At 43.7% G+C, this 24,416-nt stretch overlaps 1 protein-coding gene across 4 annotated transcripts in view; it reads left to right on the forward strand.

Moving 5' to 3' along the window:
- CPVL (carboxypeptidase vitellogenic like) overlaps positions 1 to 24,416 on the forward strand; it is a 194,074-nt gene that overhangs the window by 152,412 nt on the left and 17,246 nt on the right. For all 4 annotated transcript variants that reach the window (XM_073581347.1, XM_073581345.1, XM_073581344.1 and 1 more), the window contains exon 12: positions 13,583 to 13,765. In XM_073581347.1, coding sequence (XP_073437448.1) covers positions 13,583 to 13,765 — 183 coding nt within the window. The remainder of the gene's footprint in view (positions 1 to 13,582; positions 13,766 to 24,416) is intronic.

The raw sequence follows: 24,416 nt of genomic DNA on the forward strand, positions 1-24,416 counted from the left end.
CCAAAAAGATGCATACTATCACATCCCAATTCATCGGGAGTATCAAAAATATTTGAGAGTAGCGCTCTGTCCAGGGGCAGGTGAAACACTACCAGTACGCAGCCCTTCCATTTGGCCTGTCTACAGCCCCCAGAATATGCACCAAAGTGATGGCCGAAGTAATGTCTTTTCTGCGTTCCAGGGACATAGTGATCGTCCCATACCTAGACTACTTTCTGGTAATAGGGAGGTCGGAGTCCCACTGCACACATCAAGTGAAGGAAGTGATAGCAATTCTAGTAGGACTAGGATGGATAGTAAACATCCCCAAGTAAAGGATAACCCCAGTAAAAGAGCAATCCTTCCTGGGGTTGATATTGGACTCCGAGCAACAACACTGCCTCCTACCAGAGAGCAAAGTGACCAAGATAAGAGGCCTAGCTTGCACAGCAATACAAAGGCAAAATATGACACTGAGGAACGCAATGTCCCTTTTTAGGCTCACTGACGACATGCATACCCGCAGTAGCATGGGCGCAGTACCACTTAAGGCAACTACAGTGAGAAATTCTGTCAGCACAGAAACAAAAGGGCATTTAGAAGGCAAACTGTCTCTCAGTGGCTGTAAGAGATTCCCTGCTCTGGTGGACTGTAGAAAAGAATCTAACAGCTAGTGTCCCGTGGCAAAAACCAGTCGAGGACATCATTACAACAGATGTGAGTGCCACAGGATGGGGAGCACACCTGACATCCCACACAATGCAGGGGACCTGGTCCTCGCTAGAAAGGGATCACTGTTCAAATGTGGGCAGTGGAGAAAGCCGTGAAACATCTCCTTCCCTTACTTCGGGGCCGCCACACCCGGGTCATGACGGACAATCAGGCAGTAGTAGCCTACATCAATCACCAGGGGGGAACGAGATCTCTGGGCCTCATGCAAATATCATATCTACTCTTCCAGCTAGCAGAACAACATCTCTTATCCATCACAGCCCTTCACATAAAGGGGGCAGAAAATATACAGGCAGACTTCCTGAGTCGCAGGCATCTGAGACAAGGGGAATGGTCCCTAAACCCCCAAGTCTTCCAACAAATAGTTCAGGCCTGGGGCAAACCAGAAATAGACCTGTTCGCTACCGCACTGGAAGGTCAGGAAGTTCTGCTCACTAAACCCAAGGGAAAACCCCTTCGCAGTAGATGTCCTACAAATACACTGGAAGTTCATCCTGGCCTATGCATTTCCCCGATAACAATGATCCCAGTGGTGGTCAGGAAAATCAGGGAGGATCGAGCGAGAATAATTTTTATAGCTCCGTTTTGGCCGAGAAGGCCTTGGTTCTCCCTCCTGAGGCTCATGTCAGTGACAGATCCATGGATACTACCGGAGATTCCAGACCTGCTCTCCCAGGGACCAGTGGTCCACTCTCAGGTGAAGGGCTTCCATCTAGCAGCCTGGAATTTGAGAGGGTGCTACTGAGTCGCCAGGGATTCTCTCTAGGGTTAGTCTCCACCCTGTTGAAAAGTAGGAAACCTATAACATCCCAAATCTACGGTAGAACGTGGAAAAAGTTCCTAGACTTCCTGGGGGAACCCTTGGGGGATGTAGTGCCAGTGGGACCTATCCTAGAGTTCTTACAGTTGGGGCTACAACTGGGGTTAGCCACTAACACACTCAAAGTTCAAGTCTCAGCTTTGGGGGCCCTATATAACTGCAACTTAGCAGCCAATAGGTGGGTGTCCCGATTCATAAAGTCCTGTGGCAGGTCAAGGCAGGTAATTATCCCAAAGATACCAACCTGGGACCTCAACCTAGTCTTAGAGGCCTTAACCAAAGACCCCTTTGAACCACTACTAGAACTGTCACCAAAGCTACTTACACTTAAAACTGTCTTACTGGTAGCCTTAACATCAGCCCGAAGAGTCAGTGACCTTCAAGCTCTGTCTATATGTCCTCCATATACACAGATCTTGGATGACCGAGTGGTTCTAAGACCAGACCCGGCCTATCTCCCCAAGGTAGTCCAAAAGTTTCATAGGACTCAGGATCTCCTTACCATCTTTCTGTAACAATCCTAGAAACCCTGGGGAGCAAAAGTTCCATACATTAGATGTAAGAAGAGCCATAGTACAATGTCAGTAGCTAGTCAGTGGAGGAAAGATCAGTCCCTTTTTGTAGCCTTTCAGGGTAGTAGAAAAGGGCACGGGGTAGCTAAGAGTACCATTGCCAGATGGATCAGGGAGGCCATTATGTTATCCTACTCCGCAAGTGGCGCTCCAGTTCCAGAAGGCATCAGGCTCACTCCACCAGAGCCATGGCTACCTCCTGGGCAGAGAAGGTTGAGGTATCAATTGAACAAATTTGTAAAGCCGCTACTTGGTCCTCACCTTCCACCTTTTTTAAGCACTACCGACTTGATCTGTCTTCCCCTACTGACCTAACCTTTGGTAGAAGGGTGCTGCAAGCGGTGGTCCCTCCCTAAGGTGTCTTATTCTACAAAAGTCTCATGTGCTGTCATGGGAGACGGGAAAACACCAAGGTTACTTACCGGTAGCTGGTTTTTCCGGAGCCCATGACTGCACCTGTATATCCCCCCCCCCCCTTTTCACTCCTTTGGTGTGCACTATAGTTTGTGTTTTTTTTTTTTTTTCCTTTTTAATAATGTGGTGGTAGTTTTACCATGTGTACTAACCCGGGGGGGCCTCTCATGCCATGTAAACCAACTGAAGCGAGGGAGAGGTACCGCCCCTTCTATCTTCAGTAGAGTTCCTGTCCTGACTGGGCGGATCCCCTCTCTCGTGTGCCGTCATGGGCTCCGGAAAAACCGGCTACCGGTAAGTAACCTTGGTGTTTTTGTCCCAGAACTATCTAGAATTGTTCTGTATGAAAGTTGTGGTTTTTTTTTTTTTTTTTTTTTTAGCATCCCACATCCGATTAAGGCTGGTTTCAGACTATCGCATTTTACATGCAGCGCTTGGCGCCGCTAAGCCCTGCCTGTCCAGTCATTTCCTCCTACTATCGCACACGGCTGCATGCGATCTGCGCACCCTATCTTTAGCATAGGGTGCGCTGCGCACTTTTGAAGGTGCGTCGGTGTGCGCCGAACGCACCATGTTGCATTTTGGTGCGCTCGGCGCACCATCAAAAGTGCGCAGCGCACCCAAAAATCCTACTAGCGCACAACCAGCTCACGGTCTGTTCACCCTATGCTAAAGATGGGGTGCGCAGATCGCATGCAGTCGTGTGCGATAGGAGGAAATGACCAGACAGGGCGGGACTTAGCGGTGCCGTGCGCAGCCTGTAAAATGCGCTAGTGTGAAACTAGCCTTACACTGGATGTGCTGCCGAAACAAATCTCTCGTCACCTTCCATGATGGCCATATCAGAGGATGTCTCCCCACCCTAATGGAGGACAGGAAATGCACAAGAGGTTAAATAACCCTCTCCTTCTGCTACCTCCAGTATTTTTCCTGTCCCCTATGGGGCATGAAGAGGTCCTGTTAATACTGCTGTGGCCAGCGATCAGAGGCACTACAACATCAAAATACCAATAGCCGGGTAGCCAACGGTCGGAGGCTCTGCTCCCGTCTGCACTTCGGTGGTACTCAGGACCCCCCCCCCGCCCCTCCTGCACCCCCTCTGTGGGGTAAAGCGGGGCAGTGCTGTGCGGCCGGTGTCCTCTTAGAGCTTCCTCCTCCATGTGGGGCGATAGACCCATGGTCACCCTGTGCCGTCGCTGATTTCTAGGTTGTGTACGCTGGAGAGGGAAGCTGATATCACTGCTGGGGCTCACTGCGTCACCCGGCGTCAGGTGAGTGAGTCCCCAGCAACCTTCCATGGTACCAGAAAGACAAGCCCAAGTGTGTGTTTCCAGACTTCCCTCTGGAGGTAGGAAGAAGCTTTGTCTGCCCTGCACAGACTATGTATTGCATGCAGAGCAGCCCTCCCTACTGGACAGTATAAAAACACTCATCAGAGTAAATTAGCACCTGTGGAATCTGACTCAGGCAAGATTGAGATCTCTAACTCAGAGGATGCTTGGGAAAATGAGGGTTCCACTTCTGCCCCCACATCCGATAACAAGAAATTTTATTTCTCTTCCGAAGATTTGGGAGAATTGGTTAGTATGGTGAGGGGCACTATGGGATTGGAAGAGGAGGTGGAATACTCTCTATACAGGATGAGATGTTTTGGGGGCTGAAGCTTAAAGCCCAAAAGGGGTTTCCCATACATGAAAATATCCAAAATTTGGTTATGCTGGAATGGGCCCTCCCCAAGAAGGGACTTGGTGTCCTCACAGAATTGATAAATCTGTTTCTCTTGGATGGTGATTGCTCCTTATGGGAAGTCCCTAAAGTGGATGTGCTGGTATCCAGAGTAACTAAAAAAAAAAAAAGCTCTTCCATTTGAGGATTCGTCTCGGCTCAAAGATCCCATAGATCAGAAGATAGTTTGCTTAGAAAATCCTGGGACGCCTCCACAACCCTGCTTAAGGCCAAAATAGCATCTACGTGTGTAGCCAGGTCCCTGTTCCGCTGGCTGCGTACGCTGGAGGATCACCTCACTCGGGGGACCTCCAGGGAAGAAATCCTTGATTCTCTTCCCCTATTACAAAAAGCAACAGGGTTCCTAAAGGATGCTTCCGCTGAGTCTGTCCGGGTAGCAGCGAAATCTGCGGCCCTCTAAAACTCAACCAGGAGAACACTGACTGAAACCTTGGGGAGGAGACTTTACGTCAAAAACTAAACTCTGTGCGATTCCCTTCCAGGGAAATTGTCTTTGACCCAGCTCTGGATTATATATCTTGGAGAAGGACACTGATAAAAAAAATCATTTCTGGAACAAAAATCTAGGAAACAATTTTTTTCATCTCCCCCCCCCCCCCCCCCCCCCTTCCATGACCAGTCCTCCCGGAGAGCATTCAAGGGGAAGGGCAAAGCGGGCTGGTGGAGTTATCCAAAAGTGGGCAAGGGCAGAAATATTCTTGCCCCCAACAACTACAATTGTGGCCATAACCCAAATTCTGTCCTAAGGGATGCCTACGATCTGTCCCGATTCATCCACACCACAGGAAATTTCCCAGGGCCACCAGGTCAACCACTACCAATTCAATGTCCTGCCGTTCAGGGTGTCCTACTAAGATTATGGCGCAGGCAATGATCTTCATTCATCAGCAGGGGATTGCATTGTCCCATACCTAGACGACCTAATAGTGGCTCCATCCATTGCTCACCTGAACCAAGATGTAGAGGTCCCTGGAAATTTTACAGTCCTTGGGTTGGATCCCAAACTTGGAGAAATCAGACCTTTACCAAGGAAGAAGTTTTTAGGAATACTCCTGGACACAGAAAAGAACGTCCGTCCTTTTTTGCCCAGGGAATGACAGCTTGACCTTGTTCAGAGGATCTCCAGGTTCAGGGATCAGAGAGCACCAGCCCTGAGGGACTCAATGTCCATCCTGGGTTCAATTACAGCATGCATCCAAGCTGTCTCCTGGGTTCAAGCCCATACTCAGATTCTTCAGTGCCATGTACTCCAGTGTTTAAAGAAGTGTCAGAACTGACTGACCAAGAGAATCACCCCCTCCCCCTTCCTGGTCATGTGAAGGCTTCTCTCCTGTGGTGGCTAGACTACCAGAACCTCCAGTGGGGGGGGGGGGGGGAGGGGGGGTCAGCTGGGATCAGCTTCCCCTAAAAATCCTCACCACAGATGCCAGTCAGAGGCTGTGGTGGTATAGTGGAGATATCTCACTTCCAGGGGGTATGGACCCCAGACGTCAGAACCAGCTCCTCAAATGTGAGCAGGCTGAAAGCGGTAGAGGAGGCATTAAAGGCAGCATCAACCCTTGTCCGAAATCATCATGTACGCATCTGTTCAGACAACGTATCTACTGTGGCCTACCTCAAACACCAAGGAGGCACAAAATGCTTCAATCTAAAATTAGTAGCTGCAAGAATTTTTTCCAGGGCAGAAAAACCTGTTCATATCGGCAGTACATCTGAGGGCATCGGACAATGTACCACCTGACTTCCTCAGTGGGAAGGACGTTCATCCTGTGGAATGGTCCCTGGACCAAACAGTATTTTTGTCTCTGGTGTCAGTGTGGAAATACCGATGTGGACCTTTTTGCCAGCAGTCAAAATACAAAAGTGGAAACCTTCTTTATCCACTTTTACGTTCAAAGCAGGTCACTACAATCCTGGTAGCTCCCATGTGGCCAGGGAGAAGCTGAAATGGAGCTCTGCAGAACATGACTTGGGAAGGCCCAATACTGCTGCCCCAAAAGGTTAACCTCCTCCACCAGGGTCCTCTGCTGCACCCAGACCCGCACAAGTTGAACATTGCGGCCTGGCTACTGAAGCCAGAATTCTGAAGGCTTAAGGCCTTTCCAAGAAAGTGATTCAACACTACAGAGAAGTAGGAAACTGACTAATGCCATTTACGGGAAGGTTTGGAAAAAATTTTCACCTTGGTGTTTCCCAGATACTCCAGATCCCTTCCATCCTAATATCGCACAAATCTTAGTTTCTTCAAAATGGCTTAGATCTAGGACTCAAACCTAGTACACTGAAGGTACAGGTGTCAGCTCTTGGCTCATTTTTTTGATGAAGATCTGGCAAGCCATCGTTGGGTCAAACGCTTCATGACCTCAGCAACTAGAATTCGTCCTAGACTCCGTAGTAGCGTTCCCCCTGGGACTTGAATCTAGCTCTTAAAGGATTAACCAAGGATCCTTTTGAGCCTATGTCATCCATGTCTATAAAAAAAACTTAACACTTAAAACTGTTTTAAGTAGCAATTACTATCGTGAGGCGTGTAGGAGAGTTACAGGCCTTGTCAATATAATAACCCTATTTAACTGTCATGGAAGATGGCATCATCCTGAAATTAGATCCCTCCTTTATTCCTAAGGTAGTCTCAAACTTTCATAGTCCATGACACTATATTGGCTTGCTTCTGCCCAAATCCCTCCAATGTGAAGGATTAAACCTTCCACACCCTTGATGTCCGTAGGGTGGTTCTCTTCTACCTCCAATGGACTGAGTTGGCGGATTGATCAATATTTTATTTCAGTTTTCTGGACGAAAAAGTCAAAAAGGCGGCAAAGAATACTATTGCGAATTGGATCAGACAAGCTATCAGCCTGACGTACTTGTCACACAACATTCTGCCTTCTACATCTCAAAGCTCATTTCACTCGTTCAGTATTAACTTCGTGGGCAGAGGGGACGCATCTCCTGAGCAGATATGCACAGCCGCCACCTGGTCGTTTGTCCATCATTCACCAGACACTGTAGACTAAACTTCAACAGGAATTTGGCAGACTAGTTCTGAAGGCTATCGTCCGTCCCAAAGAAATTAGTTGTTGGTACTTTGCCGATGTGGCTGTTGGTGACTAGAGAAAATAGAATTAGTCTTACTGGTAACTCTGTTTCTAGGAACCTTCCATGACAGCACTAATTTCCCTCCCTATCTTATGTCCTTATTGGATGACTCCTGCTCTTTGGTAACTATACATGCTAGTGTGTCCAGAAAAAAATACTGGAGGTAGCAGGATGGGGAGGGTTATTTAACCTCTTGTGCATTTCCTGTCCCCCCATTATGGCAGTGAGACATCCTCCAATATGGCTTTTGTGGAAGGTTCCAAGAAACCGGATTACCAGTAAGACTACCGTAATTCTATTTTCCAACAACCCAAAAGATCATTCCACACTAATGAGCAGTCTATTTGCACAGCATAGCTATTGGAGAAACAAGTGTCAATAAGCATGTAAAGTTGTACTTTTATGTGGAACTTGATGTGTGCAAGTGAGGTCGTTCTGTATTTACTGGGGGTGTGACACCATTTATGCTGCCCAAACTACAGGCAGGATGAATCTGAGCTTTGTTGCAGTTATATCCAGATATGTTCATAGAACTGGCTGGGGACTGTAGTGAGTGAGACTGGCCTGATTGCCAAGGGCGGCACCAGACTAAAAGACTAGTTGGGTCTTTCCCTACAGTTCTCAGTGTCTTCAGTTTCCTCTGAAAAACTCCAGCGTTTTTCAAAAATTTTGGGCAGCATGCATCAAGTGAAAGATACCCTTTAAGTAGGCCACTTGCCATATGTGCTATGGACTTGCTGATCTATGTTTCATTAAATTATTTTGATCCTTATGAAATTTTTACACTGAAATTCTTTTATGGGCAGAATTGTCAGATGGCTAAATTGTAAATTGATGCCTAAATATTGCCTCCAAACACCTTCTCCTGATTCACATCCCCCATGTTGAGGAAATTAGTTCAGGACATGCAGGCTATACTGTGATCATTAATGTGCCTCAGGACAGGAGCAGCCTGTTTAGAGATTACCTAAGCAGGAAATGATGGTTATAAAGCCCTAGAAACTGTCTTTCTCATCTGCAGCTTGTTAAATCCCATCTAATTGCCTCCTTGTTTGCTGCTTAGTGGTTTGAAGTTTCTGGCAGTTTCTAGAATATTTTGGGTCCTGAAATCTCAACCTTTACTACTATTTTTTATTTTTTTTTATTCCTTGAAGTGTAGTTTTTTTGCTTTGGTCCAGTTTATTTCCTCACTTTTACTTCTGGCCTGATAAACAATCAGGAGTTGGCATCCTTGCAAACACTGGTTTGCTGATTGACTCATCAAAATGTGCTTTTTAATGTGAACTGAGCTTATTGTAGAAATGTATAATGGTGCCTGACAACTTATGGCACCATGGTGTTGTGTTCTGTTTGATCACCATAATGAGTACCCTTTTAAGTTAAACATATCCATGTAGCAATTGATTTGCTGCCACCTGTCAGCGAAGGCGTCAGTTTACCTTTGTGTGAACTGTTGCCCCCGGGCAGTCTTAAAAGAAAATGGGCCTCAGTTCGCCACACTTCATTCACAAAAGTGAAATTGAGGTACCATTTGTTACCATGTTTGAAAGAAATGACAAAAACAGGTTTGAAGTTTAGTATAGGATGAGCCTCAGCAATTACTCTAGATTGCTACTTACAAAGCCTGATTCCAGATATCCCTACATAAATTCCTTTTGGCAATCTCCTTGTCCCCCTCCCAAAAAATAGCAATAAATAACAATGGTTTAAAAAGAGTGACTTTCTTTAATCTATAACCAAAATGTGGTTCTTAGACTGAATTTGCTGAGAATAAGAGCTGATCTGCAGTGTAGAACCATCCTGTTCAGCTGTCTACACCTGGCCGGAGAGCATAATGGCTAATTGTTGGAGGGTGTCCATGGTGCTGCCCCACTAACAATCTGATGTTGAGGACCCATCTGGAGAGGCCCTTTAAATGAGCAGGAAGTCGCTGCAGCTTCGTACTATGGCAGGAGCTGCATCTGATGTTTTTTCAATATTTAGTTCCTACCAATTTTAGCTAGGTACATAACGTTGCTGATTTTCATTATAGAAAATATGTAATGTCAGCAGTGGTCAAAGGCCCCATCAACACTGTTTCATGTACATGTTCTAGTTGTGTTTTTCATGGATAAAACATGCACCCATTATTTCATGGGCACGTTCAGATGTCTGGGTAGACCCAGCCCCCTGACTTACCAGAAACTGGTGCCACACTGGTGATGGAAATGTATACAGAGGTGGATGGAAACTTAATCCTGCACACTGTAAAACTTTTGTTTTCCCCGTCAAAGGTCATACGTCAAGTGTATGAATATAAAGATGTTATGGCTAAAAAAAAATAGGGGTTTGGTACTGTTAGCCAGTGGGGGAAAAATCTGTAGGCAAAACAAGATGATCATGTAAGTTATACCTTTTTAAAAATAAAATAAAACTATGGTACAAGGCAATCTCTCAGGACTTCTTAGGTCCCTTCCTCAGGCATGGTATAACCGTTTCGGAAGAAACAAATATATGCATAAACAAAAAGGCATGGTATGATAAAAAATATATTGTTCCTTAGACCCTTTACACTGCTGGATCACTGTCCATGTAAGTTTTGCACTTCGCTTATGTGGCGCCCTGCGTCTTTACCGCCACAAAAGGGTTACATTTGTACTGTTTTGCATGTGTTTTGTGAGCAATGGGAGTTATGCTTTCTCTGCTAAACACCACAACACACAATTTGCCTCACTCCCTTACTTGTCTGAAGCTTGGTGCTTTGCAGACATACCCTAACTGGGAGGGGGAGGAGTCGAGTTGTTTTCAGTGAAGGAGAGAATGAACGTTCCTGGAAGCCATGACATGCGCTTCCTTCAGGAGCAAAGCTAAGAAGAATCAGGGAGTCAGCCCCTAGGCCAGCCATGCTTTCAGAGCAGGGTGGTAAGCTGAGACTGTGTAGGTTTATACAACCAACAGCAGAGTGTTTTCCTTGGGAAGACTGCAGCAAACTAGGATCAGTGAAGGATTGTGCAAGAAGGAACTGGAGCTTCACACAGGATCCAAGCTGCAAGATGCCAGAGGATTACACAGTGAGTGGCTATACTGGAAGTTCTAGACTCCGGGAAGCCTTGGTCCCAGAAGGGATTAGAATAGCAGGAAGTTTACACCGAGTGACAGCAAAGAGGATAACTCCTATTCTGCAGAGCAGACTGTAACCTGGTGAGTGTGTAATATCTCCTCTGAACTACAGTAAAACATAAAGTAACTTTCCTTGTCTCCTGCCTTATTACTCCGTGCCTTCTACTTCCATCACAATCTCTGGGGGTCAGCCCTGGTTGGAGAGGGTTAAACATCTGCACTGCCATCACCATCTACTCCCCCAGGGATCATCTGCAGTGCCGGCTATACTACAGTCGAACACTCCAACTGGCGTCACGAATCACTACATAAACTTTATCCCTAATCAATCCTCCCCTTTTACATGACCACCTGGGGCCACGGACCGGGTCACTGCCACTGTGACACATCCCTTTAAGACGACCTGCCCAGTGCTGAGTATCCCATGGCCTCTGGGGCATGTCACTTAGACCTTCTATGCTGTATATTCCCCATAATTGATATTTTCACTGTCCTACACAATGATCTTCTGATGATCAGGTCTGGCTAGCAGATGTGGAAAGATCTGCAAGAGATAAGGGAGGCCTCAACCCCATATGTAAAGAAAAATGTCTCCTATGCAGTCTCAATGTAACTTGGGAATTGGATAACTGATTCCATGCAGTACACATTCCATATTTATAAGATTTTATACAATATGCTAAATGACTTTTTTCAACAGTATTTACACAAGAAAATCCTCAATTCTCCAATAAATGTCACCTGCTTAACCCAGCAGGAAGTACGGCAGCGTTTAAAAGTCACAAATAGAGGTGTATCCCATCTGGGCCTGGGGATTTGTCAGAGTGCTGCAGGAATTAAGTACAGTCATAGACCATTATTTTGAATCTTTAAAGATTCCATAATAGCAGGGTCTGTACCACAGGACTGGTGTATGGCAAATGTGGTGCCAATTTTCCAAGGGCAAAAACTGAACTTTGAATTTATAGGCCAGTAAGTTTAACCTCAACTGTGGGTAAAATCCTGGAGGGTTTTCTAAGAGATACTATACTGGAGTACCGGAAGAATAACCTCATGACCCAATATCAACATGGGTTTACGAGGGACCGTTCCTGTCAGACTAATCTGATAAGCTTTTATGAAGAGGTAAGTTCCAGACTGGATCAAGGGAATGCAGTGGACGTGGCGAACATGGACTATTCAAAAGCTTTTGATACGGTGCCACACAAAAGGTTGATACAATGAGCACAATGGGGATAGGGGAAAATATGTGCAAGTGGGTTAAGAGCTGGCTCAGGGATAGGAAACAAAGGGTGGTTATTAATGGAGCACACTCAGTCTGGGTCACGGTTAGCAGTGGGGTACCACAGGGGTCAGTATTGGGCCCGCTTTTTAACATATTTATGACCTTGTAGGGTGCATAGAGAGTAGAATTTCAATATTTGCAGATGCCACTAAACTCTGCAGGGTAATCAATACAGAGAAAAATTTTATATTACAGGAGGATTTATGTAAACTAGAAGCTTGGGCTGATAAATGGCAAATGAGCTTTAATGGGGATAAATGTAGGGTCATGCACTTGGTTAGAACAAACAAGATGTATAATGTGCTTAATTGTAAAACACTGGGCAAATCTGTCACTGAAAAAGACCTGGGTATATGGGTGGATGACAAACTCACATTTAGTGGCCAGTCAGGCTGCTGCAAAGGCAAATAAAATAATGGGGTGCATTAAGAGGCATAGATGCTCATGAGGAGAACATAATTTTACCTCTATATAAGTCACTAGTGCGACCACACTTAGAATACTGTGTACAGTTCTGATCTCCGGTGTATAAGAAAGACATAGCTGAACTGGAGCGGGTGCAGAGTAGAGTGACCAAGGTTATTAGGGAACTGGGGGGTCTGCAATATCAAGACAGGCTATTTCACTTGGGTTTATTTAGTTTGGAAAATCAAAGGCTTAGGGGTGATCTTATTACAATGTATAAATATATGCGGGGACAGAACAAAGATCTTTCTGATCTTTTTACTTTTAGACCTGTGACGGGGACCATGGGGCATCCTCTGTCTGGAGGAAAGAAGGTTTAAGCATACTCACAGATGCGGATTCTTTACTGTAAGAGCAGTGAGACTATGGAACTCTCTGCCATATGATGTTGTAATGAGTGATTCCCTACTAAAATTTAAGAAGGGACTGGATGCCTTTCTTGAAAAGTATATTACAGGGTATATACACTAGTTTCCTTAATATTGCATTGATCCAGGGAGCTAATCTGATTACCTTATGTGGAGTCGGGAAGGAATTTTTTTCCCCGATGTGAAGCTTACTGTTTGCCACATGGGGTTTTTTGCCTTCCTCTGATTATTGGAGAATCTTCCTTTAAAAAAAGTCCCCACACACAGCTATGCCCATATCTTTATTGAATTCTGTTTATTGTTTTTTTTTAGAGCACAGATATGGGCATAACCATGTGTTTTTGACACACTTTTTAATAGCTTAATGACTTCATATTGATAGGTTATTGGCCTGTTGGCTCTATTTTACCCATGATGACTGATGTCCGGTTTGTATTTTTCCACTGAACGCTCTTGGCTTCGGCTATTATCTCCCTTTTGGAATAAGTGATGCTACTCTTGCACTCAGAACTAGTCAGCACCATGAATACATGCGTTAAAGCATGCCTTTGTGTAGTATGGAAGTAATTACTCTTGTGCCCCATTGTTCTAAGTAGTATCCCATCTACAGTGAGGACATCTTTGAGGCATGACTTTCCATATTGAAGAGCTCGCTGTAAAACAGATTACCTGCCATAGAAGGCGCATTGTTGCTGTCATTGAAGAATTCAGGTTTTCATTATGCCAAGATAATACAATTTGTTAAATTGCAACTCCAGCTTCGACAGACTGCAGTCTTTATGGGGAGTGGTGACATTGCTAATGTGGATTCGTGAAGCATCTGTTATTTCTTAGCTACTCATTTTTCCCCCACCATCACCACTCTACCAATCCTGGACTGGTGCATATTTTCAATGTATTTGAAAGGCTAAGATGAATTTCTAGTGCATTACTTTAATGGTATAGTACCAATAATTTCTTGCAAATATAGTATAAGAAAATTGATCACCTCCTTTTTCATCAGGTCCTGATGTACAGTGGTCAGCTAGATGTTATAGTTGCGGCTCCTCTTACTGAACGATTCCTGCAAACTGTACCTTGGTCAAGACTTGAAGAATATAAGGCGGCTGTGCGGTCAGTCTGGAAGATCAGGTCAACAGACACTGAGGTGGCCGGTTATGTCCGTGTGGCTGGAGAGTTTGCTCAGGTAAGACACCACCAAGGAGAATGTGCCATAATAAGTCTTTCGTGATATGGCTATGTTCAGCATGGTGTAAGTTTCCACAAAGCTACTGTCAATACCTGTTCTCACATCCTGCATAATTGACAAGTGAGTTGTAAATATGTATACATGGCATAAAAACATGTCAGTCCAAAGAAACCTCTTCAGACATGAACTATTGACCTATAAATGTCACTAATATAACTCTGAATTAAGAGGGCTTATGGTTTCTAAATATTGGCCTGTCCTCAGAATATGCCATCGATCTTGATCGTCAAGTTGGACTTAATGATCTCCATGTCGTTGCATACAAGCGGACACGAAGTGAGGTGATCTGTAGCTAGCTCTTATGTCTACATGAGCTTGATGCGTTTTCTGTATGATGGAGAGAATGAATAAAATAGCAATATTTTGCCATCATTAAGGATAGAGTGAAGTATCTTGTGTACAACCCACTGCTATCTCTAGCAACGTACGAGGAGAAAGGGCTCAGATGGATATGGAGCACTTTGTCCAGGCATTTGGCTTGATAAAGTCTAGCAGATGCTGCAACAGAAAAGTGGTAGAACATTTTCAATGAGGACTGGTTACTTGGTAGCTATGCAAACACCATGTGATTAGGTGCACTCCCGGACCGGCGTAAGTCAGTGTCCATTTGTTCAGTGAAAAGTGCTTGGTGCCAATGCTCAGCTCTCCAGGGCATTGTATATGTGGTGCCCCTGAGGCTGTCGCCACAGAGGTACTGCACCTTCTCCTAAGGTGTAGTGCCCCACCACCTAGGTAAGTTGGGAGCGCCTTTCCACACTCCAACACTCGCATCCTATACAACAGGGTAGTTCTGCACAACCACATTGCGGCTCAGTGGTTAGAGTAGCAGAGCACCTCTGGTGGTTCCCTGGTTGGAACACTGGATGTGCTGGGAGGTGTGTGGAGTTGAGATCCATATTAAAGGTTGGTAAGGTTTAGAATTACAGATCAGTCTGAAGTCAGTCTGGCGGGAGGTCAGGAGAGTCTGAGGACGGGTCCGAGGAGGAGTGCTGCAGCTGCCTCAGTGATCTGAGCCAGCTGGCACGGGAAAGTAACAGAAGGAGAAAGACGTAGAACTGCAACCTAAGCTTCCATAAGAGAGAGAGAACCGTACGAAGTGAAGGAGTAGGAGAACAGAGATGTGGGTTGGAAGAGGAAACCTGCTTATAGGTTCTCAGCGCAAGGCTGGGGCCCGGTCCCCGAGGATGTATGGACACTTATGGTTCTGCAGCAGACACCGGTGGAGTAGTTGGCTGTAAATGCACTACTTCCATCTAAGACTTGGGGCACAACAGCAACTGAATAGAGAGCCAGGACTCTGGAGAAGGGAGTCCCCGAGAGAGGCTACAGCTGTCTGCCGTCTGAGTAGAGTTATTAGGAACATCTGACAGGAGGAACTTCAGAGTACCACGGTACTGGAGCTCTTCACCCCTTAAGGCGCAATAGAGGAGTCGTTCAGGAAAGGTACATGTTGGAGAGGAGAATCCTGACTTGCCCAGGAGGTTGATTTAGTCTCTGCCCCGTAGGACACTGCACGGAGGCAGGCACCAGTGTGTACCACGGACTGTGAGTAAAGCTTTGGAACTGCAAACTCTGGTGTCTTCCATCATTTGTGCGTTAACACTGTCAGCACCGCTACATCTGAGTACCAGCATTCCTCATCTATTGCAATTACACTGCTCTGGGGTTTTAGCTTCACCTGTGGGGAGCTACATCATCTATGCTGCAACACACCATCAGCCCCAGAGGATCTGCACGCAGCGTTGGCTTAACATCTTGCTTGCCAAACGCCACAGGTGGCGTCACGAACTATTCCATTAACTACATATACATTCCACCATTGATTTGGGCGCCCAGGGCCACGGACCAGGTCACCGCTGCTGTGACACATCCCACTGACACCGGCCCAGTACCGAGTACCCCACAGCCCTGGGAGGGTGACCCATATAAAGTTTGAGAATCCACCACCTACTCAATTTTGACTATTCACAGTCTTAGAAAATGGTTAAATATGATGTTCAGAAACTCTAAGCAATTGATTTATATTGCATGCAATTACTGTAATACCTCCAAATAAAATCACTATTGGGATCCTGCAGCTTTTTTTTAAGCTATAAGCGAGTTATCGGACTACACATGGCTGAAGTAGCCTGAAATATAACTAAGGGTTAACTTATAAGCATGAGAATCGCACAAAATAAAAACCAGATTTAGTTTCCATCTGCTGCAGTTTACCAAGAGGCTGCTGTTGGTCACAGAAGACCAAATGTCACCCTGTAGAGCCATGATGAGAAGAACAAACACAAATGGGGAAAGCATGAGGATGCAATCAGACTTTTTTTTTTTTTTTCTTTTATCAATTCAGCCCAACATTCACAATTCACCAACTATTGCTATACACAGAAATGTATCTGTTATATATATTTTACATTTTACAAACTTCTCTGCATACATGGAAATGGATCTAATTTGTCTTAACTTCGTGAAGGCATTATTACATGCAATTTGGCTCACAGAACTAAAACTGTATATCCATTCAGATGATCTGATGGGAAGGAATGCTTGTTTCAGATAAGCATGTTTTAAAAGGTCCAATAACTGGGACCATCTATTGCCCATTAAATGAGCAAAATACTTGTCTTAAGGGTGCAGTGACTTTTTTAAGCGCACTTACAAATTCAATTTTTAAGTATCACAGCATAAGTCCTATATTCAATGGGCAGAGATTGTTCTGTATGGATAGATCATCATGCTAACAATTGTTCTGTGCACAGAACTAGACTTCTGAGCCCCAAGCATTCTGGTTGTCCTGTTTAAAGACTGCTGATTGCTGATCGGCAAAATTATTGTAGCCTCTTAACTAGAATCAGGCGGTGCAAGAAAGGGACCATTTTTAAATATCAAGCTCCTCAAAGTTGATTGACCCGCTAAAGAGCTTTGCAACATGACCAAGGATGAAGCCAGAAGCTCAGACAGTTCTACATGGAAGGGGTAAAATACTGAAACATGCGGAGTCTATTGCAAGATGGATAAAACTAAAATAAACAGCCCTCCCTGCTATGTCACCTCAAGGGTATTGCACTCAACCAACTAAACTATGCTTTTCACTGATGAGGGGTAAAATCGGTGTCTGCAGATTAGTTTCTGGCATGGTATTTGGTCATACTGCAAGGCTTAATAGATCATTGACTTCTGATATCTGCCCCATACGTGGTCCTTCTCTGAGCAAATTGTTAATGGTTTTTCTCCCATAGAGCATTGTCTAGAAGATTCATACCCTGATACTCAACTGATAATTAGGAAGAATTCTGCCTTTCTTGCTAAGGGGATCAATCATCTGAACAAGATATCGTCTACATTAGGCATCGACTGACTTGCCTAAAACATCTAGCAGAAAGATGCACTCCTGCATACCATGCACATTCTCCCCCCCCCCCCCCCCCCCTCCTCTGGGGGTTTAAGTGGGGGCTATCAACAGAGAATCTTCCATGTGTCAATCGTAGCTATTTTTACCAACTTGCTATTTTACAGATTTATATTAACATTGTGCCCATACATTATACGGGTTGCAGACAACTGGTTCCGTATTGTTACTATAAATGCGACTAAATCTGTTTATGGTCAACATTTAATGCTCCATGCAGACTCTCCATTCTGTGACTCCTACAATAGAAGCAAAAAGTGGCAAACACATGTATGAGGGAAATAATACCAATAATTATCAGGCAAATTGCCACCTACCACTCACACATGTGTTTATCAATGGATACGTATAGGGCCAACTGCAAAAAACATGCTAAGAAAACACTGTAAAAACAGTCATTGGGTCCCATTAAAATTCAATGTTAGATCCAAAAATATAAAGGTAGATACGGTACAACAGGGCAGAGAATATTGCACACACCAAGTGGTCACACAAAAAATGGGCATCCGTACCAAAAACCTCTGCAACTACACATATATTATATTAGAATAGTAAAGTGATGCGGGCTACGTTCACATGCGGATAAATAATCATAGGAAAAAAGACCTCATTGGCACCAAAAGCAACCATCTGTCATAGTAATGTTAGAGACACATATGCAAACTATACCATAAGAGCAAGTGCTCATATAACAAGATGCACTATATTCCAGGGACAACTGTCCATAAAAGGAGTGCATACATGCTATCATAACTCCCAGCACTTGCAAGTGCAACAAAGACAGGGTTACTACTGCTTCGGACCACCAAGCATCCTCAAGAAATGTTATTACCTGGATATGACAGGAGGTGTTAGCAGAGGAGCAGGACCGTCAGCCCTTCCCCGACGCGCGTTTCAGAGCAGGCAAGCTCCTTCCTCAGGGGAACGTGCAGGGTTAAAATTTCGCCTCACAACATAGCTTAGATACAGGAAAGATGTATATCTTTGCACCGTGTTAGCCAGTAGATAGAAATATTCAGGATTGAGAGTCCTCAGTAGTTGATACCTTTTAATGGCTAACTGAAAAGATGGTAACACCTTGCAAGCTTTCGAGACTACTCAGGTCTCTTCATCAGGCTGACTAATACAAAATCTGAAGTCACATATTTATGCACAATACAGCTTATAAGTGACAATACATCACTTGTCTTATCTATTGCATTTTTTCTAGGCTGTATTGTGCATAAATATGTGACTTCAGATTTTGTATTAGTCTAGCCTGATGAAGAGACCTGAGTAGTCTCGAAAGCTTGCAATGTGTTACCATCTTTTCAGTTAGCCATTAAAAGGTATCAACTGAGGACTCTCAATCCTGAATATTTTTCTAACATAGCTTAGGACGCTCTCGGGGTCCAGACATGCGACTGTGCCAAATTTTGTGGCTGTAGCTGCGACGGTGCGGATGCCTATCCCATACATACATACTGTACATACATTTTGAGCTTTATATATTAGATGTGTAGTTGCAGAGGTTTTTGGTCCAGATGCCCATTTTTTGTGTGCAATATTCTCTGCCCTTACTGTTGTACCATATCTTTTTTATATTTTTGTATCTAATAAAATATTGAATATTAATGGGACCCAATGACTGTTTTTACAGTGTTTTCTTTTCTGTGACTCCTGTAGTTTTCAATAGATCCTGTTCTTCCTTCTTCCCTTCCCTCCAGACTAGAATTCTTGTGCTATGGTCTTCTATATTCTTGCTTCGTGACTTTAGATGGTGAAATAATTTGTTGGAGAATATGCTTTTTGTCTTCACCTTACAGATACAAATGATCAGTAGAAACAAATCACTGTGGTTAGAACAAGCCATAAAGTAGTGGAAAATATCTCCATTTGTTCCAATGGAGTGTAGCCCAGCTGTAGCATTCATTCACTCTTGTGCTCTGTTTGCCGTATTTATATGCATTGCAGGATTGTATTTCCTTTGTTGGGGTAGGCGTAATATAAACTGCAAGAGGTGCAGGGGGAAATCCAAAGAGCCAAGACATTTTGGACAACTGCAGTCATAATACAGCAGAAAGATATTTATTCTATTTTATGAAACCCTCTGTGGAAGGGACTCTTCCCCTTAGCTTGTGGGTTGTTCTTGGTGTTCTGGTCACCTCCCAGACTATTACATGCTCAAAACCATATGATGAATTCATTAAATCAGGATATGGCTTATATTTGCAATTTGTTAGTTCTTTCTGCTGATCTGTGGTGGTCTGAGTTGGACAACCACTTATCCAACAAGGTGGGCTTAATCCTAGCTGCCATTGTCACCCAGGCCAAAAAACTCTCTACCCAAAAGTCAGTGTGGGGGGGAGGAGGGGGGCATTTCAAAGCACTTGCATGGTGGGTTTAAAAAGTAGCTATCATGTAAGTCCAATACAGCGCAATGCATGCTCCATGGCAAGTGAGTAGTTTGTGCAGGAGCTGTGCACTTCAGACCAGTCTGTGTGGATCTCAGGACCAAGATTCCCACTGAGTTGTAGCACATGGCAGCCATTAGTGTGCCTATGTGTTAAATACAGATTTTATTAAGCTTTGCAGCCAATATTGCATTGTGTCCAGATTAGCATGAAAAACTTTTGTCCTTCTACCCAGCTAATTCTTCTTGATTCCATTAGGTCTATGACATAACTTGATTAAAAACTGACTAGCTGAATCCTTCTAAGCTCTATGTAGAAACAGCAGATCAATTTTTCCCTGTATGACTCTTGACCCAGCTGTTTCCTCCTCCTTCCTTTCCAGGGACTTTTGCAGTGGCTCAAGAGTCACAGGGAATGACAAATGCAGGGACAAGAGACTTCCTGTTGCTACATAGAGGATAATTAGCTGGTAGAAAGGCAAATGAGCAATTGTAAGCATACAGTGCTATGCAATAATGAGACTGCAATATATTAAGAGGATAAACTTTGGGAGGAGTGCTTCTTTACTCTAAAATCTGAACTTTCTTATCGGTTTGGATGGTAACCTAGTTGGAATGTATGCCTCGGTGATGGCAGGTCTAGATTTCGATATTCAGTCATATACAGTCAAGCTGAGATACTCAGACATATACAGTCGAGCTGAGATATTCAGATCTGTTCAATTTTCTTTTATTGGATAGACTATTCTAAGTTCACATGTCCATGTAATCATCGATTTAGAAATGGACCCAGTAGCAATCAGTGCTGTGGAGTCGGTAAGCGAAACAGACTCCTCAATTTCCCTGACTTCTGATTCCACGACTGACTCCATGGCACTGCCTCACTACTGGGCATGTACATAAAGTGCAGCACAGATTCATCTCAAGTAATATCCGAGTTGCTTGGATCAGGAATAGAACAGACCTTTAGAGCACACTTCATAATTTGGTAAAGTTATATAAAGACTTACAGCACATCCTGCACTGTAGCCAATTGTATATTTTAGGAGTCCATTTTATTCAGACTGACTCCACCAAAATGGTCTCTGAATCTACAGCCCTGGCAGCATTCAGTTGTCTTAGAGTACAAAAAAGTTGCGTCTGCACAACTTTGTCAGACTGATTGCAACAGAATCTGTGTTAACATTTGTCTATTGAAAATGGATTAAACTGCCTTGCACTTGAAATGGATGCTTTTTTTTTTTTTTTTTGCTTACTCGATCAGGTGGTTGGTGCTTTCTACTTAAACCTATGGTCTGCTTATGTTCCACCCAAAGACTGACAAATGTATGGAGGCATCAGAGTATGGACTATGATTTACGAACCAGTAACTAGTGTCGTGACCCGAACATGACTGGACATTATGGGATAAATTAACAAATGGGAGGCATATTGTAAACTATGGCACTTCAAGCAATGCACAACTAGTAGCAGACTGATCAATATTAGTCCAAAGAAGTTAACCATATGTGATAAAATGTGTAACTTTTTACTTTAAACTAAAATTTTTTTATAGTATCTAAATAGACAAAAGTGCCTAGTAAGGGGAACACTCAAACAATCCAGAATGCAATAAAAGATTAAACTAAACAGTACTACATTGATGAGTATATAGGTGCCTCGTGTTCAGTTGCATTAATGAACATGTATATTGAAGTAAATAAGACTTATGAAAAACTATGGGAAATAACCCATTAAAGAACACAAAGTGCCCAGTCCTGAGAGCCAAATTAGATATATTAGTTGAGCCTGAATCTGAACCGAAGAGGATAAATTTGACAGTGCATAGTAAAGTGTGCAGCATAACCCTTAAGCATCAAGTACAAGTACTTACAATAATAAGTAAATGCTTCTGACTTTGGTAATAACCAGGAAGGCAATTTCTGAAGGTAGAGGAGCACTGAAGGACTAGGACTGACATTACTGATGTAGTGTTCCCACTCACCCTGACGTACGTTTCGCACTTGCTGCTTACTGGGGCGTGTCTGGGTGAGGAGAGGCAACCCCATATGTGTCTGAGGCTATCAAGTTTGGGGGCTGGAGACCAGTGGCCAGTCCATGTATAAACTGACCTACAAATGTGTGAATGTGGCCTTATGGTATTGCAGTTCAGCCCATACAACAAAATGCTTTTTGAGAGGGAAGTGCTGATCTGCTTAATTCGGACAACCAGAGTGCTAGGTCATAAATATTAGACTGTAGGCAGAGCAGATTTGTCTCCTTTTTTCTAAATGCATCTGATAGTCAACGGACTTGGATCCCAGCTGCACTATTAATAAGCAATCAACCATACATCACGCGGTGAGGCTTATTTCCTATTTTCTATTTTTTTTTTTTTTTTTCTCCTTCAGATTTGAGTTGATTAGTGCAAGTGGTCAATGTCAGCGATGTATGTGGTAAAACACAGCAGCCCTGTGCATTGCTTGTGACCACTACCATGTACTAATGTTTCTCCCATTCAAGTAAACCTTATGCAGGAGAGGAATATACACATTTGTACAAAACAAATGTAACCGTTTTAAGGAAACCTAGTATTGCAAGCTACCATTGAGAAGTCAAGGGGCTGGTGGCCCTCGCCTAAAGACACCCTGGTTGGTCTCTAAACGTGCCCTTTCTGGCATGGCTAAACAATCTACTATATAATCGTCTAATTCTGTCTGTAACGGAAATCCTGCGCCGCTGATTGGTCACGGCCAATCAGTGATGGGTGCAGTTCCCCCGCAAATTGCCGCGGGATTTGAACCACGCTTTCCTGACTGGTCGCGCCCAGCGATATTGGCGCAGAATTTAACCCTCACAGCGTGATGTAGTTCACTTATCTTTACTGAACAAGTTCTGTCTTAAATCTTCATAAATAAACTACATACATATTCTAGAATACCCGATGCGTTAGAATCGGGCCACCATCTAGTGCCCATATACAACAGATATAGTAACATTTTGAGAATGCCCTGATTTTTTTTTTTTTTTTTCTTTTTTCTTGCATACTGTTCTAATCCTGGCGGCGGAATAAGAGCCTAGATTTCTGTGGATTACGGTCAGTTTGGCTCCATCCCAGCCCTTGCACAAACAAGCTTCACCATATTCAAACAAGTCTGAGTATTTGCATTTCAAAAAAATGCAGAGATGGTAGTAACACTAATGGAGGAAACCATAGACAGATAAAACTGGCATTTTCTGTTTGTAGTGAGCAACACATGGAAATACTTTCGTAAATTTGTCTCCGACTGAGTATATATTTTCTGTAGTGGAACTGTAAGAGTGGTGCTTCCTTAAATGTATGTTCAAAGGTGTAAAAATAACTGAAAAATAATTATCCTTCAAAGAAATTCTTGTGGTGATTGAGGATCCATTTGATTGGAAGAATTTTTACAGCCAGGAAGTCTTGTCTTGATGGTCTTGCGCATGTTGCATATTAACATGGTAACATAGTTAAGGTTTGAAGGAAGACTTTAAGTCCATCTAGTTCAACCCATATCCTATCCTAACATGTTGATCCATAGGAAGGCAAAAAACCCCATGTGGCAAACAGTAAGCTTCACATTGGGAAAAAAATTCCTTCCCGACTCCACATACGGCAATCAGACTAGCTCCCTGGATCAACGCAATATTAAGGAAACTAGTGTGTGTATATACCCTGCAATATTATACTTTTCAAGAAAGACATCCAGACCCTTAATTTTAGTAGGGAATCACTCATTACAACATCATATGGCAGAGAGTTCCATAGTCTCACTGCTCTTACAGTAAAGAATCCGCGTCTGTGAGTATGCTTAAACCTTCTTTCCTCCAGAAGTAGAGGATGCCCCCTTGTCCCCATCACAGGTCTAAGAGAAAAAAGATCATCCGAAAGGTCTTTGTACTGTCCCCGCATATATTTATACATTGTAATAAGATCACCCTAAGCCTTTGAATTTCCAAACTAAATAACCCCAAGTGTAATAACCTATCTTGGTATTGCAGACCCCCCAGTGCTCTAATAGCCTTGGTCGCTCTTCTCTGCACCCGCTCCAGTTCAGCTATGTCTTTCTTATACACCGGAGACCAGAACTGTACACAGTATTCTAAGTGTGGTCGCACTAGTGACTTGGAGAGGTAAAATTATGTTCTCCTCATGAGCATCTATGCCTCTTTTAATGCATCCCATTATTTTATTTGCCTTTGCAGCAGCTGCCTGACACTGGCCACTAAATGTGAGTTTGTCGTCCACCCATACACCCAGGTCTTTTTCAGTGACAGTTTTGCCCAGTGTTTTACAATTAAGCACATAATTATACATCTTGTTCGTTCTACCCAAGTGCATGACCTTTCATTTATCCCCATTAAAGCTCATTTGCCATTTATCAGCCCAAGCTTCTAGTTTACATAAATCCTCCTGTAATATAAAATTGTCTTCCTCTGCATTGATTACCCTGCAGAGTTTAGTGTCATCTGCAAATATTGAAATTCTACTCTCTATGCCCCCTACAAGGTCATTAATAAATGTTAAAAAGAAGCGGGCTCAAAACTGACCCCTGTGGTACCCCACTGCTAACCGTGACCCAGTCCGAGTGTGCTCCATTAATAACCACCCTTTGTTTCCTATCCCTGAGCCAGTTCTTAACCCACCTACACGTATTTTCCCCTATCCCCATTGTTCTCATTTTATGTATCAACCTTTTGTGTGGCACCGTATCAAAAGCTTTTGAAAAGTCCATGTACACCACGTCCACTGCATTCCCTTGGTCCAGTCCGGAACTTACCTCTTCATAAAA

Source organism: Dendrobates tinctorius, unplaced genomic scaffold, assembly GCF_039654945.1.
Source record: "Dendrobates tinctorius isolate UK_male_01 unplaced genomic scaffold, ASM3965494v1 ptg000070l, whole genome shotgun sequence".
NCBI lineage: Eukaryota > Metazoa > Chordata > Amphibia > Anura > Dendrobatidae > Dendrobates > Dendrobates tinctorius.